This window comes from Drosophila bipectinata, chromosome XL, assembly GCF_030179905.1.
Source record: "Drosophila bipectinata strain 14024-0381.07 chromosome XL, DbipHiC1v2, whole genome shotgun sequence".
Lineage (NCBI taxonomy): Eukaryota > Metazoa > Arthropoda > Insecta > Diptera > Drosophilidae > Drosophila > Drosophila bipectinata.
Genome location: NC_091734.1, coordinates 5,403,519 through 5,420,003, shown reverse-complemented (window position 1 = coordinate 5,420,003; position 16,485 = coordinate 5,403,519). Strand labels below are relative to the sequence as shown.

Here is a 16,485-nt window from a genome sequence, read left to right as displayed (position 1 = left end):
AGGCCTTTCCCCCAGAAAGCCAAAAAAAAACCGAAAAAAAACAAAAGTTTAACAAATACGAACCAACACAACTCAAAATCATCCGCTTTTTGGTACTTTTCCTTCCTTTTTTTTTTTAATTTCTGATATTTCACCATCTGATGAGGCTGAGCTGGCTCTTCCTCGGCGTTGTTTTGATGCTTTAAGTGAAATCAATTAAAAAATTTCTTTGTCTTTCGAATGTTTGCCTTCTGCCTTCTGCCATCGGCCCAGCCACCTCCCCGTTCTCCTCCTTATTTTTTTCTTTTTTCGAGTGGCATTTGGAATTTTCAATGGAAATTAATTTCTTTTAAGAAAAAAAAAATGTATTTTCTCTTACTGTCGAACATACTTTTTTTTCAGACTGCCTTTGTCCGTATATTTCTTCATCATGCTAATCATTTTCACTTTTATTTATTTTTCGGTTTTTTTTTTCTCGTTAATGTTCTCGTTTTCACTTTCCGAACAAGTTTATACACAAATACCTACAAACTTCCATAGATATATATATTTTTGAAAAGTGCCCAACATTAATTAAGAAAAGTACAAACAATACCCAAAGTTGTCCAAAAGTTTTCGCCAAAAAAACAGTGAGGGGTAGGACCAAAAACAAAAATAGTTAAGTAAACAAAATGGCCAGCTAATAATTTAATTATTTTTCAACAAAAAAAAAAATTAGACATTAAGACATTAAAGTGGAGAAAACAGAATTCAAATACTAAGGATCAGAAACCATTATTTCAGAATTTCCTCTTCAAAAAGGGGGAGAAAGTAATTGTTTTTCGTTGGCAGCTAATAAACCGAAGAAGCTATGGAGGGAGAGGGTATCCGTAGGCGTCGCTTTAAATGTACTTTTCGGCAAGTCAAAACGCAAATTGACAACTTAATGCCATCAAAGTTCAAAGGGCGCCAACCCAAGGGCCTAACTCCCTCCCCATCAGATTGAAAAGTTTGAAATAAATGTCGACGCTGAGTCCCATTGAATCCCGAATCTGATTCCCGATTGCCATTCGACATTGACATTCAAATCTAAACATAAATAATAACAATGATAAACATATCAACACGCTGCCGGGTTGGGAACATTTTTTGGGGAAGGGCCTTGGGGGCCTAAGCCGCATATGCATGCCAAAGATACCAAAAAGACCCCCCAAAAAAAAGAAGAAAAAGAATCGAGCGCCGGGCAGACATGAATCAAGTTTAAAGCGATACCCAGAAAAGGGCAGCAAACGTTTTTAGGATTCATTTGCTTCTGGGCGGCGGGCCTACAAAAGAAAACATCAACACATGCCGACAGATACATTGAAATCGAACAAAAAAATTGGTTGCTATTGGAAGGGAAAACACAACGACGACGACGATGAGAAGAAAAGCCATGAAGACACAGGACACCAAAAAAACAGAAAAAGGGATCACATGCCACAGGACAACATGAAAAGTGGACAGCCATTCGCAAGTGTGGCATTGGAAAAGCCATTTACACATCACTTTTGGTCTCTTATTCAACAATTAGGGGTCTTAGTAGAGCTTCTGGAATTACTATAAATACTTAATAATTTTCTAATAATTAGTAGAGTTTTTAAAATCATAACTTCTTACTTGAACTTTAAACTCCAAAGAAACATACATAATTATGTTTTAAGATTGGCTCTTTGGGTTCTAATTTGTTTATTTATTTTATCTTGAAGGTGCATTGCTCTTCTAATGATACCCGGTACTTGAAGGGTATAAGGACTAGGGCCATGTCCCTAAAATTAGATCTCAGAGACTATAAGAGATAGATCTATAAGCTATGAGTTTTAACTTTTAAGATCTAGACTTCTATCCCCACTTATTTCAAATTATATTTTAATTCTTAGCCTAAATACCATACCCTGGAAGAGTACCAGGTATCATATAGTCTAAGACCTCACCTTTAAAGACAGCAAGTCAGCCCAAATCTTGACCCACTCGACGACAGCCCTGTGATATATTTCCCTCGAAGGAAAACACTCGAAAAATATGTGAGCATATCTTTGGCGAGCAGGCGGTCAGTGTTCGAATACTGATAAGCCAAACATGGCTTACCGGGAATCAAAAACCTCAGAGACCAAAAAAACAAAAAATATATACATACTATATATATCCGAATCGTGACATTCAAACTGGACGACGATGAGTCATCAGAAAGAAGAGAAAAAAAAAAAAGTAAACTAAGGTTGAACGAAAGAAAGACCTTTCCTGGAAGGGAAAACAGGGAAGGGAAACTCAGTGGTGCATGTTGATGTGCACATCTGTGGCCCATTAATAAGTCGCCACTTAAAATTCCACGGTCTTTGTTATTAAACATTTGGTTCGACTGCAGCTCCCTTGATACGAGATTCTTCGAGATTCTTTAAGATTTTTGTTTAAATCTTTCCAAACATGAACCACAAGGCTGTCATACTTTTTTTTTTGGCAAGATTTTAACTTTTAAACTCTAATTTAAATTGGGAAAAAAATAAAAGTTGCAGAATAAAAATAACTTCATTTTGAGACTTGGACCCCAAAGAGGCCCCCAAGTTGTTGTTGTTGTAAACTAATTACAATCAATTCTAATCGTCTTTAAATTGCTGCTTTTACGGCTTCCTTTTGTGGGGCTGCTCGGTGGCACTTTAAAAGGTGTTGCCCGTTGGCTGGTTGTAAGTATTTTCCTGGGCTTCCGCCTTGGAGCTGCCCAGGAGCTGGCTGCTTCAGGTTTTCCTCTCACTCACCCTGACCATTTCCAGTTGCCTGCTTAGTATGTGCATGTTATTCCCATTACGATACCCTAAACTACAAGTAAGGTCTATTAATATATATAGATTATTTTTGCTAAGATAACTATTATAGTAGAGTCTAGAGGTAGAAATGTCTTTATCGTGAAACATGGCTATAACTCACTCAAGTAATTCTTCCAAAAGAGCATCTAGACTTTGTCTGTTGAAGTTGGCTTTCCAATTTGCCAAGTTTATGGGCCTTTGGCGTTTTCCGCTTGATTCTATTTTCAAACTCCGCGGCACTAAACAGAAAACCAGCTGCTGACTGATTATGGTCAAAAGCTGAAACAAAACAACAAAAAAATGGAAACCGTTTTTGTGACGCTTTTCAATAGAAACTGCTGTTGGTTTAACTCGAATTGGTAGTGGCAGTAGACTAGGTCTAGGAATAGGAAATCAGTATCAGCTTATTACAGTTTAAATCTAAATTAAAATCACAAATGTTGTGATCTTACACAGATTGTTTATATTACCTACGGATATCCATTCCTGTCAATCACACTTGACATATCCCCCCAGATATATCCCACACCCGCATATTCCTAGTGGTTTCGGGTGCTAATGTTCCCCTTGTCACTGGAGGAGATATGTAGAAACTGCCTGGCCAGGCCAATTACCCCCCGGGTTTCCCTTAGTTTTTCCAAAAAAACAAATCAAAATAAAAATAGGAAGTCTGCCTATTTGATGAATGGCCTGTCAGTGGAGAACCGCACCACATTCCAAAGATAATTTGCAAAAATATATATCTATTTGGAATAAGATTTTCAAATAGTTATTATTATTTATTAGCACTCATCTTTTGGTTCATTATTAATAGAGTGGAGTGGTCTTTCCATTTGGACTAGCTATCGAATCCTATATGTATATATATTCGTAATCCCCTTGCCAATCGATGCTGTTTGATAATCGGCTTCCTGAAGAAAGTTTCCATTTGCTGATGAGCTAATTAACCGAATGTTTTGATGATGCATACCCCCCCCATCCCTGTTTTTAAGCTTGCATCTACAAGTAAGAACCCTTCTCTACTTATCTGTGTCTCTTTCTCCAACTATAGCCATCTCTGTCGGATGATGATGGAGCCCAAGCCCAAGCCCGAGCTAGAGACCGAGACCTAGAAGGGGGCGTCTCTCTGTGTGTGTCTGTTATGTAATAGCATGTTAGGTGTATAACTTTTATTATTATGATTATACTTCTGCCTTGCTTTGCCTTGGACAATGTTACTACTATATTGTAGTTGTTGTTGTTTCTATATATATATATGTTTTTATGTAGAGCTAGGGTTCTGACTCTGAAGAGATACGTGAAAGTCACGTGAGTCATTAAAATGAAATAGCAGTCAAGTCTAAGTAGGAGCATGACGAAGGGCAAAAACTGGGGGGGTAGAGATGATATGATGTTGTTAGTTGGGTTCTATATTCTTGTTGTGGTTGTTGTTGTTGTTACTATTACTGGTGTTGCACTGGGACAGGAAGTAAACCTGGCCAACACAGACAGGGCCAACACAGGTGCTGCATTGTAACACTTTTCTTAAAAGCTTGTAACTTTCTTTAAAATAGTTTTTTTTGCTTAAAAAATTCTTTAAAAAAATTAAAATTTAAATCTTTATGATATTTTATATTTTCTTAAGACTTTTATTTCTTTTATTTGTTGGTATATATATTTTTTTCGGTGCATTCGCGTGAGTGATGAGATGCTTACTGCCATAAACAAAGCTGATGTTGCTGCTGTTGCTGTTGCTGCTGTTGATGTTGCTGATGTTTCTGATGTTGCTGCTGCTTGTGCTACTGGTGCTGTTCTTTTTTTGTCGGGGAGTTGCCTGTCAACGCTAATGCCATCGGAGCTGAGGTTTCTCCTGGGCTTTCGGACCCTCACCCGACTCTGTCTGTCTCTGAATTGGATGCCGGAATGGTTTTTGGGTAGAAAGAGGTAGGGTTCAGAGGTTGCACTTTCCACCGTCACCGTTACCGTCATCGTTGTCATTGTCAGCTCATTGTTCTCTGTATCTTGGCCCCCTTGGGTTCGGGATTTTTAATTGCAATTAATTTTCAACATTCCCTGCGAGCTGGATGTGCATCGCGTTAAGTGGCAGTTCATCATGTCCTACCTCCCTGCCTCCCAAGAGATACAATGAGGATTGTTGCAATTCCGAATCGATTCCAGATCGATTAATAAGCGATAGTGTTAATTGCGACTATATATAGGCTATTGGTAATGCTATTCTAATAGATATTCTACAAGAAATTCAGGTCCCTTTAAGAGGCTTAATATCTCTTAGTTTATTTTGTCCTTTTGGCACTTTCACTTTTCACTCAATTTAATTGTTTAATGAATGCCACATTTCGCATTCATTTATTCATATGGCGATTTATTGATTTGGCCGCGTTAAATAAATTGCCATTGGATAGAGCCATGCCAGCCATCCATAGTCCATTCATTCAGTGGCATAATTTCAATTTCGTTTCACCAATTGTGAGTGCAATTGCATTACGAGCTTTTCTTGTTACTCAATTAACTTTTAATTATCCGCAAAATGAGAAGAGTCCAGCTAACCGGATTGAATGACTGACTGACTGACTGCCCAACTGACTGACTTGCTAACTGCCAACTGAAAACTGTTAGTCGGGAAAACAACTTATCCAACAATTGGGAAAATGGCCAAGACGAAACGGCAAAACGAAAACCGCCCGCATAATGGAAAAATAAAGTAAAAAGCACGCTGGCGGTAAAAAAAAAACAGAAAAAAAACTTCAGTTGTCATGGCCACTAATTGAAAACAGCACGAGCCAAGGGATGAACCATGTAACTCGCCTATATATTATAGTGTTTCTCTCCCCAGGGGACGATATTGAAAGTGAAAGGTATTGGGGCACAAATACAGGTGATTTGGTTGGGCAATCATTAAATAATCATTTCACCCCATCAACTGTCAAGCAATTATGAAATTTGGTATTTTATTAAACAGAGAACGTGGGCATTGGCTAGCGTCTGGATGTCCGACAGGCAGAGACAAAAAGTAGAGTAGATACCCGGTCTCAGAAAAATTATATATAAATTCGAAAATCTATATTTTGATTTGCAGATTGGTGGAGAATCGATCCACAAATCGTTTGAGGTACTCCTCGCAAGAATCGGATGAGAATTGGTCGAAATATGGCCTTCCCAGGAGGTCATACCCCAAAATCGCACTTTCTGCAGGGGTCTCCCCAGGAAAAATATGAAAAAAATCTAAAAAATATTTCGTTGTCAGGTTTTGATGCAGATTGGTGGAGAATTGATCCAAAAATCGATAAAGGTACTCCTCGCAAGAATCGGATGAGAATTGGCCGAGATATGGCCTTCCCAGGGGTTCATACCCCAAAATCGCACTTTCTGCAGGGGTCTCCCCAGGAAAAATATGAAAAAAATCTAAAAAATATTTCGTTGTCAGGTTTTGATGCAGATTGGTGGAGAATTGATCCAAAAATCGATAAAGGTACTCCTCGCAAGAATCGGATGAGAATTGGCCGAGATATGGCCTTCCCAGGGGTTCATACCCCAAAATCGCACTTTCTGCAGGGGTCTCCCCAGGAAAAATATGAAAAAAATGTAAAAAATATTTCGTTGCCAGGTTTTGATGCAGATTGGTGGAGAATCGTTATAAAAATCGTTTAAGGTACTCCTCGCAAGAATCGGATGAGAATTGGCCGAGATATAGCCTTCCCAGGGGTTCATACCCCAAAGTCGCAGTTTCTGCAAGGGTCTCCCCAGGAAAAATATGAAAAAAATCGAAAAAATATTTCGTTGTCAGGTTTTGATGCAGATTGGTGGAGAATCGTTATACAAATCGTTTAAGGTACTGCTCGCAAGAATCGGATGAGAATTGGCCGAGATATGGCCTTCCCAGGGGTTCATACCCCAAAATCGCACTTTCTGCAGGGGTCTCCCCAGGAAAAATATGAAAAAAAATGTAAAAAATATTTCGTTGCCAGGTTTTGATGCAGATTGGTGGAGAATCGTTATACGAATCGTTTAAGGTACTCCTCGCAAGAATCGGATGAGAATTGGCCGAGATATAGCCTTCCCAGGGGTTCATACCCCAAAGTCGCAGTTTCTGCAAGGGTCTCCCCAGGAAAAATATGAAAAAAATCGAAAAAATATTTCGTTGCCAGGTTTTAATGCAGATTGGTGGAGAATCGATCTACAAATCGTTTAAGGTACTCCTCGCAAGAATCGGATGAGAATTGGCCGAGATATGGCCTTCCCAGGGGTTCATACCCCAAAATCGCACTTTCTGCAGGGGTCTCCCCAAGCAAAATACGGTATTAGTTGTGGAAAGGAAAATCTGGTATTATTTGTGGCCATTCCCCGCCTTAGAGTCCACTTGTAACCAAACCAAGCAAATACCCGATAAGAAAGGGCATCAATAATATGTACAATTATAACTAAAGTATGACTAGCAACTGGCCAAAAACATAAAACTGAAACGAAAAAAATGAGAAAAACCTGCTGGGTATTAAAGAAAACTAGTTAGGAATTGCAATTAAAGCGCCGAATGCAAAAACGCCATTAGGGCTTAATTATAGAGCAAATTAATAGGACCCTACTTATGTGAGTGAGTGGTGGATGACTCTACTTGAGTTTTCAGTTACGGCCACTACAGCTACTACTGCCAAGGCTAACCCATTTTCTGGCCGCAATTTCATTTGTCTTTCGAGGGTCCTTTTGGCATTTTATTTTCTATTTTTCGCCTTTTTCTGTCATTTTATGCTGACAACATTAGACCATTTTTTTGTCTTCCTATATACTATATATATATATATTTTTTTTTTTGGCTGGTTTGTAATATGAATTATATTCTTTCATGCCTTTGCAGCAGTTTTTTTCGTCCCCTGGCCACGCTCTTGAATTTCGTTTCATTTTTATTTTCAATTTTAATGTTGGCCGCCCTCCCGAAAGGAATTTGTGTCAAGTGCGTGAATTTTTGTGGGTACTGACTGGAAGGGAGGGAGTAGGAGTGCCTAATTTAGTGCTTTTTTCCCGAGAAGGCGGTCACGTTGGCATGCTTTATTATTATTATTTTATTACTTAGTCGTTGTTGTTCGTTTGCTCGTTTTCTAATTAATGTGTTTCTCCTTTTTTTTTTTGTGTTGTTTTTCCTTGGGGGCTCCATTCAATTCCATTCCTGGGCCATTAAACGCCATTAAAATTATGGCGGCTAATGCACGGAATGACTCTTGCCTGCTGGCCGAGTCGTCGCCTGTCGCCTTAACCGGAAATTTCCTTCATTTTTGGCTAAAAATAATGGCTAGCCAGAGCCACAGTCACCACAGCCACCATGGCCACCACAGATATTAATTATTACAAATTTCCGGTAGTTGGTTGCCCAACAAACTGGCTTTTACATTTAAGATTTTTCAAATAAATAAATAGATTTAAAATTAATAAAGATCCTTTTTTTTCAGACTGACAAGAAGAGATATGGCTATTGGAGGACATCGATGCGAATGCCACACGCTGATTAAGAGCCTCTGATAGAGAGACCCCAAGGACATTTAGACTCCAAACTCCATAGACTGAGGGGTGGAGTGAGAAAATGTGCAAGAGCAGCGATTCTAAAACGACAGCAACGCTGGCAAACTTATTAGCGAAATGCACGAAGTCAACAAATGGACAGAGAGTCCTTCCAAAGGAAAAGGAGAGTCAGTGCCAGAGACAGAGCCAGTGCCAGAGCCATAGCCAGTGCCAGGAGCCGCAAAAACAACGAGGTAAACGTCAAAACAAGCTGCAGGAACAACAAGAACAAAACCAGATAGAGCAACACCAACACCAACAACCATACCATAATCAGCGTCAGGAGCAAGGACATCAAATAGACCAAACGGCAATGGGGACAAATGAAGAGGCGGCAGCACCAGTGGCAGCAGTGGCAGCAGCATCAGCAGCATCGGCTGCCAAGAAGCACGAACAGCAGACCAAACCAACAGACTCCAAATGCAAAAGCAAACACAAATACAAATTCAAACACGAAGCGATGATGGTGGTGGACCACCATAAGCAGGACCTAGAGGAGGAGGACCTGGAGCAGGAGCAGGAGCTGGACCTAGAGCTGGAGTTGGGAAATTGCAATAATGTTGCCAGCGTGCAGCAGCATGTCCTGCGGTTGTTTTTACTCCTGCTACCGATTTTGCTGCTCCTCCAGCTGCCAGCCGGGGTAACCGCAGCCTCGATGACACCTTCGGCCAGGATCTCCAGTGCCAAAGGCAATGCACGTGAGCTCCTCTTCACCGAGATGGGCGGCATTAGTTCCCCGTCCGTTGCTTCTGCTGGATCTCCCCAAGGAACTGGAACTAGCAGCAGTAGCAGTAGTAGCAGTAGCAGTGGAGGTGGTGGTGGAGCAGCCGGCATCGAATGCCCCAGCTTCGACAACTCGGCCTGTCCTTGCTACAAATTCGAGGATGGTAAGTGCGAACGGTCGAGCGAGCTAATTAAACGCATCAGCCGTTGGAGACGTTGGAGCAAAGTTTATTGCACCCAGGACGTGCAGAGTGTGTTCAGGACTACCCTTGTCGACTAAATGATACCCAGTAGTTAGAACTTGAAGCTCTTCATAGCTTTCTTCCTAAACATTTACAGGACATCTTGGCTAGTCCACACCCAGTGGAGTTGTTTACTTTGAACTCCTCCCGAGAGCGATTATTTCATCAGCAGACACAGCTCTTCACTTACGTATTTCCACAATCAAGTCGAAAGTCATTAGAGTAGCTCGTAAATAATGTACACTACCAAAGGGTATTGCCATTTTATTGTTGCATCTAGCAATAGCTTTTCAATTCCGGAATTAATATCTTGAATTCCAAACACACTCTTTAGATATCATTATTTTGGTGTACTGATGCCAACAAGCCAATATTATATTCCTTTTCGAGTTTATTGAGTGCAAGGACTTGTGGGCAGGTCCTTGGCTGTCTGGGTGGCTGGCTACTTGTTATTCCGCCTGCTTGACGGCCCCACCTCGACCATGAATATTGATTAGAAAGGGGTGTGAATTCAAACGAATATGACAAGCTACTTAGCCGACAACAGCTGGCCCGGTGCTGGTCTCCTCCAGCAATAATATGAATTACAATGACCTGCTTCTGCACAGGACATGGACATGGCCATGGACATGGACAGGGACAGGATGTGGTCTATCCAGACTAATTGAAATGCACAAAATGCCCTATCCTTCCATACGATTAATATTCTCATTATCATTTTCCAACACCCGCAGGACTATTTCTGGAGTGTCCCGGCACCACGGCGATATCTCTACGTTCCACCCTGGAGAGGATCTCGGCCCCGATCCATTCGCTATCCATTTATGATTTTGACCGTTCGGTGACGTCACTGTCGCAGGATGTCTTCCAGCCGGGCGTACATATCCGGCATCTGCAGTTCTCACATTCGCACCTGGAGGCCCTCAAGGACAATAGTCTGCGCAACGTCCGCTCCAGCCTCGAGTCCTTGAGCATTGTTAACGGGAAATTGACACAGGTGAGTGATGCAATATTATTTGCAAACACATTTTTGAAAATATTTTTGGTTTTTGGGGGAAGATGTCTTTTCAATACAATGACTCTCAAACTGTAGGGGCATCTGTCAAAAATCATAGCATACTTATCGGATGCAGTGGCTGGTGGGAAACCTGACTAGATCGGCCAGCTCTACTGACATTTATGAGGCTTATATGCAGACTAATTAGTCCTTTTGGCTTCTATTCGCCACTCCCCACCCCCTATTTCCATGCCACTGAAAATATCCTGCGGCAACATACGGCGCCAAATAATGTTAAACAAAGTTGGGCAACCAAAAAAATGCAAATGGCTTTCTAAGCCATTAAATTTGGAAAAACAGCCGCCGCAACACCAGAATCCCCAATATCCCCAGTGCGTTTCACATTCAACAGTGAAGCGGTGGCAAGTGGCAAGCATTGGAGAGGGGGAGGGGGGAGCTAGCCGCCAGCCATAAAAAGTAATTTGCCGCCGCCGCTGAATAACAAACGAGCCAAAGCCAAAAACAATTGCGTTCAATAAAATAATTTGCAGGCGAGCTGGCAAACGCAACTGGCGAAAATCGGCCAGCCGGAAACGCACACCAATACACACACCAACACACAGATACTAGCATACCGGAAGTGAAACAGTGGGCGCGGCTTTCGAGTGAAGCTTTAAGCGGGTAACACGGAAGTAAACAAGAACCAAAAGTGATTCCCCGAATATATTTCAACAGCATATTAGCCTCAAATTAGCACTGAATAGCCGCCTTCTGCCTCATTTCATGCCTTGGTTTCGGCCCATTTTCCGGAAATTCTGGCCAAAACAGAGCTCAGAAGATATTCCAATAAAGTTTATGCCATTTACCATTTAAAATGGTAATCAAATAATTGATGATTCGTTTAAAAAGCGTCAACAGGTTTTGGATTTTTTAGACTCCAAGGGAGGTATTTTTCTTAAGGATTTAATCTGTAACGGCCTATTTCTGATACATATAATTAATTGATGGTATGATTTGCTACTGTAGTTTATATTCTTTCAAGTGGTTATGTTTTCTACTTTCATCCTCAAGTTTTTGTTTAAGTTTTTTCCAAACTTGGTCAATAGACTCCATCCTCTTTTAAATGAAAAAAACCTCTTTTTTCTTGTAATTCGCATTTATTTTTCACATATGTATGCCATTGTCCATTAAATACTACCCTAAAGGTATTACATTCACTATAATAGTGTTATATTAAAACCCCTTAAACTAAGACAGGTTTCCTGGTAGTCGATGTTGGAAAAATAATAATGGGAAGACAGACATCAGGCTTATCGCCCACCTGCCTGGTACCGCAGAGTCTCCTATCCGTACGCCGCCAATCTGTAATTCAGAAAATTAATTAGTAATCCCTTCATTATACAAACCCCCTATTATAACTCACTATTCCGTGGTCTGGAGTGACAGTTCTGGTTGTTCAACTGACACCTGTTGGCCAAGACCTTGCAGCTCTGGCCATTTCGCGAACGGACACAGATCTCCTGTTCGGGCGGCGTTCTCCGGCAGATGACAGGACGTGCTGGGCAGGGATAGAAGCAGGGCCGACGATTCGAGGCACCCACACCCCGAATGCCCCGACACTCCAGATCCTTGGTGTGGACCACTCCGGCCGAGATGCCGCGACGGTTGGCCAACAGGAGCTGGCAGATGTTGCCGAATCGTTGGCAGTCACCGTTGGGCAAACGGCCGCAGACCCGGGGACTGGTGGCCAGGCACACGGGGAGCAGGATGCAGCGTGGGGGGAAGGGTGGGCGGATTATGGTGATCCTAGAGGTGGTGGTGGTGTCTAGTTCCGTGGTGGTGGCATTAGTTTTCCAACTAAGAGTTACTAGTATAAGGCCTTAGAAAGGAATGGGGTTTATAATTATTTTTAATATATTTTTAAGGATTTGAGGTTCTTTAATCCTTACCCAAGGTGATTCCCCATTTTTTAGAAAACATTTTAAGGTTTTAAGATAGAGATCTTGGGAGTAACTTTAACTCAAGTAAGAGTTCTTTTTATATCAAAAGTTTGGGTAGTTTTTTTAAAAACAATTACCCGGAAGCTGTAGAAGAATAAAGGGTTATATTCCAAGTTAAGAAGAAAGCTTCACAAAAGCTAAAGACTGTGAAGTCTTTCCAAAAATGAAACAAAACCCAATGAGATGAAGAGCTCTTAAAATTTAAATAAAGTTTCAAAAACAAAGGCCATAAAACCATTTAAAATTTAAAACACATGTCGAAAAGATAATAAGCTTCTTAAGCCCCCAGACCTATAAAAAGTAAGCTTTGCCATTCGAAAGATATCATTCCACTGCTGGAAACAAAGAACTCAATATCTTAAGACCTCAAACTCCTAAAATCCTTCAAAAACCATGTCCAAGCTGAGTCTCATCCTGCTGATAGCCACAATTGTGGTGGCCATTGAGGCCGAGGGCATTGCCCGGCCACGTTGCCTCAACCGTTGCTCGCCCAAGGATCTGGAGGATCCCAGGTCTATCTGTGTCCGGGAAGAGTCCACCAACAACTGTCGGAAGCTGAAGCCCTGCCAGCTGCAGCAGTTGAACTGCCTGAGAAGGATCACCGGCAGGGAGCTGCTCCAGGAGACATGTATCGCCCGCTGCCGCAGGATAGCCAGTGGCTCGCAAGGACGTTGTGCCTCCCGGCTGCCAGGTCCTGTAAAGAGGGATTAGATTGGGTGTTTTTTTTGTGCTCACTGTTGAGTGTCTTTGGAATTCAAAATAACCATAAATATTTCATAATGTGCCAACAATAAAAATAAATATTATTTTATGGCAGAAGATTTTTTTCGTTTGGCCAGGCAGGCAGTCAGGGAGGCATGCTACTGCCAATGGCCATAAATTGCGAGTGAAGTCGCGTCGCATCGTTCTGGCTTGGGCGCCAGAACGTTCAGCGCGAAAGTTCAATAAATTAAAATCGACTGCCATAAATTTCCATGTCAGTACATTAATTAAAAGGCCGTAATTCGCTTTGTCCAGCTCAGGTGACACTCGGTCCTGATGGCACGCCCACCATTCCTGATGGCCACTTGCCCCTCCTGGCTACTGGCCACTGGCTACTGGCTACTGGCCTCTAGAATGTTCAATCAGTGCAATTAAACGTCTCTCCTGGCAATTCACAGCCAGGACACTCTTTTGTTTCCATTGGCAACTGTCGAAAAATGTCTCGAAAGGGTCCTCTCTAGGCCAACATCACCGGATTGGCAATGCAATCAAGTTCTGGTTCTGATTCTGATTCAGATTCAGATTCAGGATTCGAAAAGTGTGTGACCCAGACTGGACTTTTCTTTAGGATTTTAATTAATAATCGAAACTCGAGCAAAATCGAGCAATGTAGGATGTTATCGCCTTGTAGTAGGCCTTTAGTTTTGGATTCCGACGTCCCTAATCGAGTCAGCCTTGCAGGGCATTTGTCAGAAAAGGTTTGATTCAAACACCCAGAACTTCATTCGTAAGTGAAAGCGTTTCTGTAAGGAAGTCTCTCTCTAAGCAGCAGTCTGAAAAAAAAATCAGAAAATTTTCACAAAAAAAAACTTAATCGGAAAAATAATGAAACCTCAAGGAAACAAGAACCGTCCTCCGGAACCCGGTGAGTCGGCCTCCAAGCGGGAGCGCAGGGATGGCCCTAGTGGCAGTGGTGCTGCTGGTGCGGGTGGTGGCTCCCCGAAACAGTCGCTGCGCAACCATCGCAAGGAACACCGCAACAAGGACGGCAGCAAGAGCCACGCCCACGGCCCGAACGCCCAAGAGCAGCAGCAGCAGAGCTCATCGGCCGGGCCATCGAACTACTGGATGAGCAGCGACTCGGATTCGAGTTACACAGAATCGAGCAGCAGCTCGTCGGTCTCCACCAGCTCCGACAGCTCGCCGGAGAGCTCGTACTCGTCCAGCGACAGCGATGACGAACCGGAACGGCCCGATAGGTCCGACCGGAAGCACAAGTGCTGCCGCCATCGCCACCACCATCGCCGTCGCCGCCACTACCATAAGCCGCACCGTCGCCGTCATCGCCGTCGAGGATGCATCGTAAAGCGCCCCAAGCGGAGTCGCCGCGCCAGGTCCTCGGCCGGGTTCTCCGACCGGCAGGGCAGGACTTTGGCGGCCATCGCCTCCAATTGCGTGGTGCCAGAACCAGCGCCTCTCATCCAAATCCCGGATCCGTTGCCGCAGTCCGTGCCGGGCCTTATACCGGCGGCCATGACTGTGCCCGCCCAGCTGGCCGTGCCACAGCCGGTGCCGGCTCCTGTACCCGCTCCTGCTCCCGTGCCAGCGCCAGCCCAGGAGCCCACTTCCACATCAGCGGCCAGCCACGCCCCGGAAGTTGCTCGAAAGCCACGTGCGGGCCGCACCAACTCCCAGACTAGAGGCGCCACCTCCACCACCGCCATCCAGCACTCCAATCAAATGCCCAACCGGCAGCAGCATCAGAGCCAGCCTCAGAACAACTACACTGCCGTCGAACTGACCTCCGGGGGAAAGACCTATCCCAGCACGGGCACGAAAGCCCGGGACAGCGAACCCATATTCCCGGAGGTGGAGAACAGCAACCTCTACAAGAGCAAGAGCCAGGCCATCGCCACCAGCAGCAAGGCAGCGACTCCGAAGAGCTCCATCACTAAGCCACCGGCGGGTCAGCCGAAGCCCATACAGCCCAGGATACAAGAATCCAATCCTGGCAGCAGCCACAACCACAATCAGATGTCCAACCACGGCGCCGCTCAGAGCACCACCACCACCTCGAAGCCGAGCATCAGCAGTTCCCAGAACAACCATGGCCAGCCGGTGGGCAGGGACGACTCGGCGAGGAGGAACTACAGTAACATCACCAGCAGCGCCCGACCCTACCGCCGCGGCATGGACCCCTCCCCGAACTCGACGGGCGGCCAGAGGCGTCAGTGGTCGAACAACCGGATGCGCTTCTCCCACAGGAATCCGCGCAGTCCCAGCTTGAGTCCGGGGGCCAGCGACAACGAGGGCAACAAGCACAACTCCGGGAACAACGACGGATACCGGCCCTTCTGCAACAAGAACAGCAAGAACGGATCATCGTCCTTCAACTTTAATGTCCTGCCGGTGCGGATAGTGCGCCTGCACATCAAGGGCCTGACCCGCCAGGTGACCAAGGAGCACATCACCGAGATCTTTGGGCACTTTGGCGAGATCACGGCCGTGGACTTTCCCACGGATCGATTCCAGGGACGCCAAGGCCGGGGCTATGCCTTCGTGGAGTACAACCGGCCGGAGGACTGTGCCTGCGCCATCAAGCACATGAACGGCGGCCAGATCGACGGCAAGCGGATCGTGGTCTCCGCCTTCCAGGAGAACATGCTGCGGGCACCGTGGCGTCAATACCGTCGCTACTCTCCCGTCCGCCGTCGCCCGCGCCGCAAGTCGGGCTCCCAATCCCCAACAGACTCGGTGCTCTCCCGCTCGGTCTCACCATCGCCGAGGAGCGACCGATCCCGACCCCGTTTCAAGTCGCGCTACCAGTCCACTTCCCGCTCCAGGTCCAGATCCGGGTCCCGGTCTCGATCCCGCACCCGCTCCCGCTCCTCGCCCCGCTATGGCCAGTACCATCGTCCCGATTCGCCTTAACATCCGGGGATCTGCCGGAAGCCCACTTGAAATCTATTATATAATTTGTGAACCAATTTTTTTGAATTAAAACTTAAAACGGGAAGTCCAAGGGGTCTTTGAGGAGGGGGTAAAGGATTACATAACTAGAGTGGCATGAGAGAGTTGCATAAATATCTGCATGTATTTTTGTTGAAAAAAACGTCATCCTTTCATCTGAAAAAATATGCAATACTGACCAAATAATCCCCATCCCGGCGAGAGAGACCAGTAGCTGGTCTAGTCGCGTGCCAGAGCCACGCGAGTGGGTTTCCGTTTATTGGAAACGGCAGTGGAGGCATCCGATTTAATTGTTCCGCGAAACGGTCGTCCAACCAGACCAGACCAGACCAGACCAGGTGAACAAACAAGTAAACAATTCCCCCGCTGAGGACGCTTCAGGTGTTCGTTTCGAGTGATATATGCATTCCGCACAATGGGACTTTTAATTACAGATTTTGGCAAAAAAAAAGTATCAGAGAGGGGGGTGGATGGCAGATGGCAGGGAGAATTAACTTTGATCGCAG

At 44.4% G+C, this 16,485-nt stretch overlaps 3 protein-coding genes across 8 annotated transcripts in view; 2 read left to right on the top strand and 1 right to left on the bottom strand.

The window, feature by feature from the left end:
• LOC108121141 (chaoptin) overlaps positions 1-16,485 on the top strand; it is a 212,176-nt gene that overhangs the window by 186,051 nt on the left and 9,640 nt on the right. For all 6 annotated transcript variants that reach the window (XM_070280653.1, XM_017235077.3, XM_070280630.1 and 3 more), the window contains 2 exons: positions 8,237-9,232; positions 10,045-10,307. In XM_070280653.1, the coding sequence (XP_070136754.1) occupies positions 8,368-9,232; positions 10,045-10,307 (1,128 nt within the window). In that variant the 5' untranslated portion in view covers positions 8,237-8,367. The remainder of the gene's footprint in view (positions 1-8,236; positions 9,233-10,044; positions 10,308-16,485) is intronic.
• Positions 11,551-12,273, bottom strand: LOC108121135 (uncharacterized). Its single transcript, XM_017235071.2, has 3 exons — positions 12,257-12,273; positions 11,731-12,164; positions 11,551-11,669 (listed from the first exon to the last, which is right to left on the bottom strand). Exons 1-3 carry the CDS (start codon positions 12,271-12,273, stop codon positions 11,551-11,553), a joined length of 570 nt encoding a protein of 189 aa, XP_017090560.2.
• LOC138926483 (uncharacterized) lies at positions 13,733-16,017 on the top strand. Its single transcript, XM_070280725.1, has one exon. The coding sequence runs from the start codon at positions 13,895-13,897 to the stop codon at positions 15,938-15,940; it is 2,046 nt and encodes a 681-aa protein (XP_070136826.1). The 5' UTR covers positions 13,733-13,894; the 3' UTR covers positions 15,941-16,017.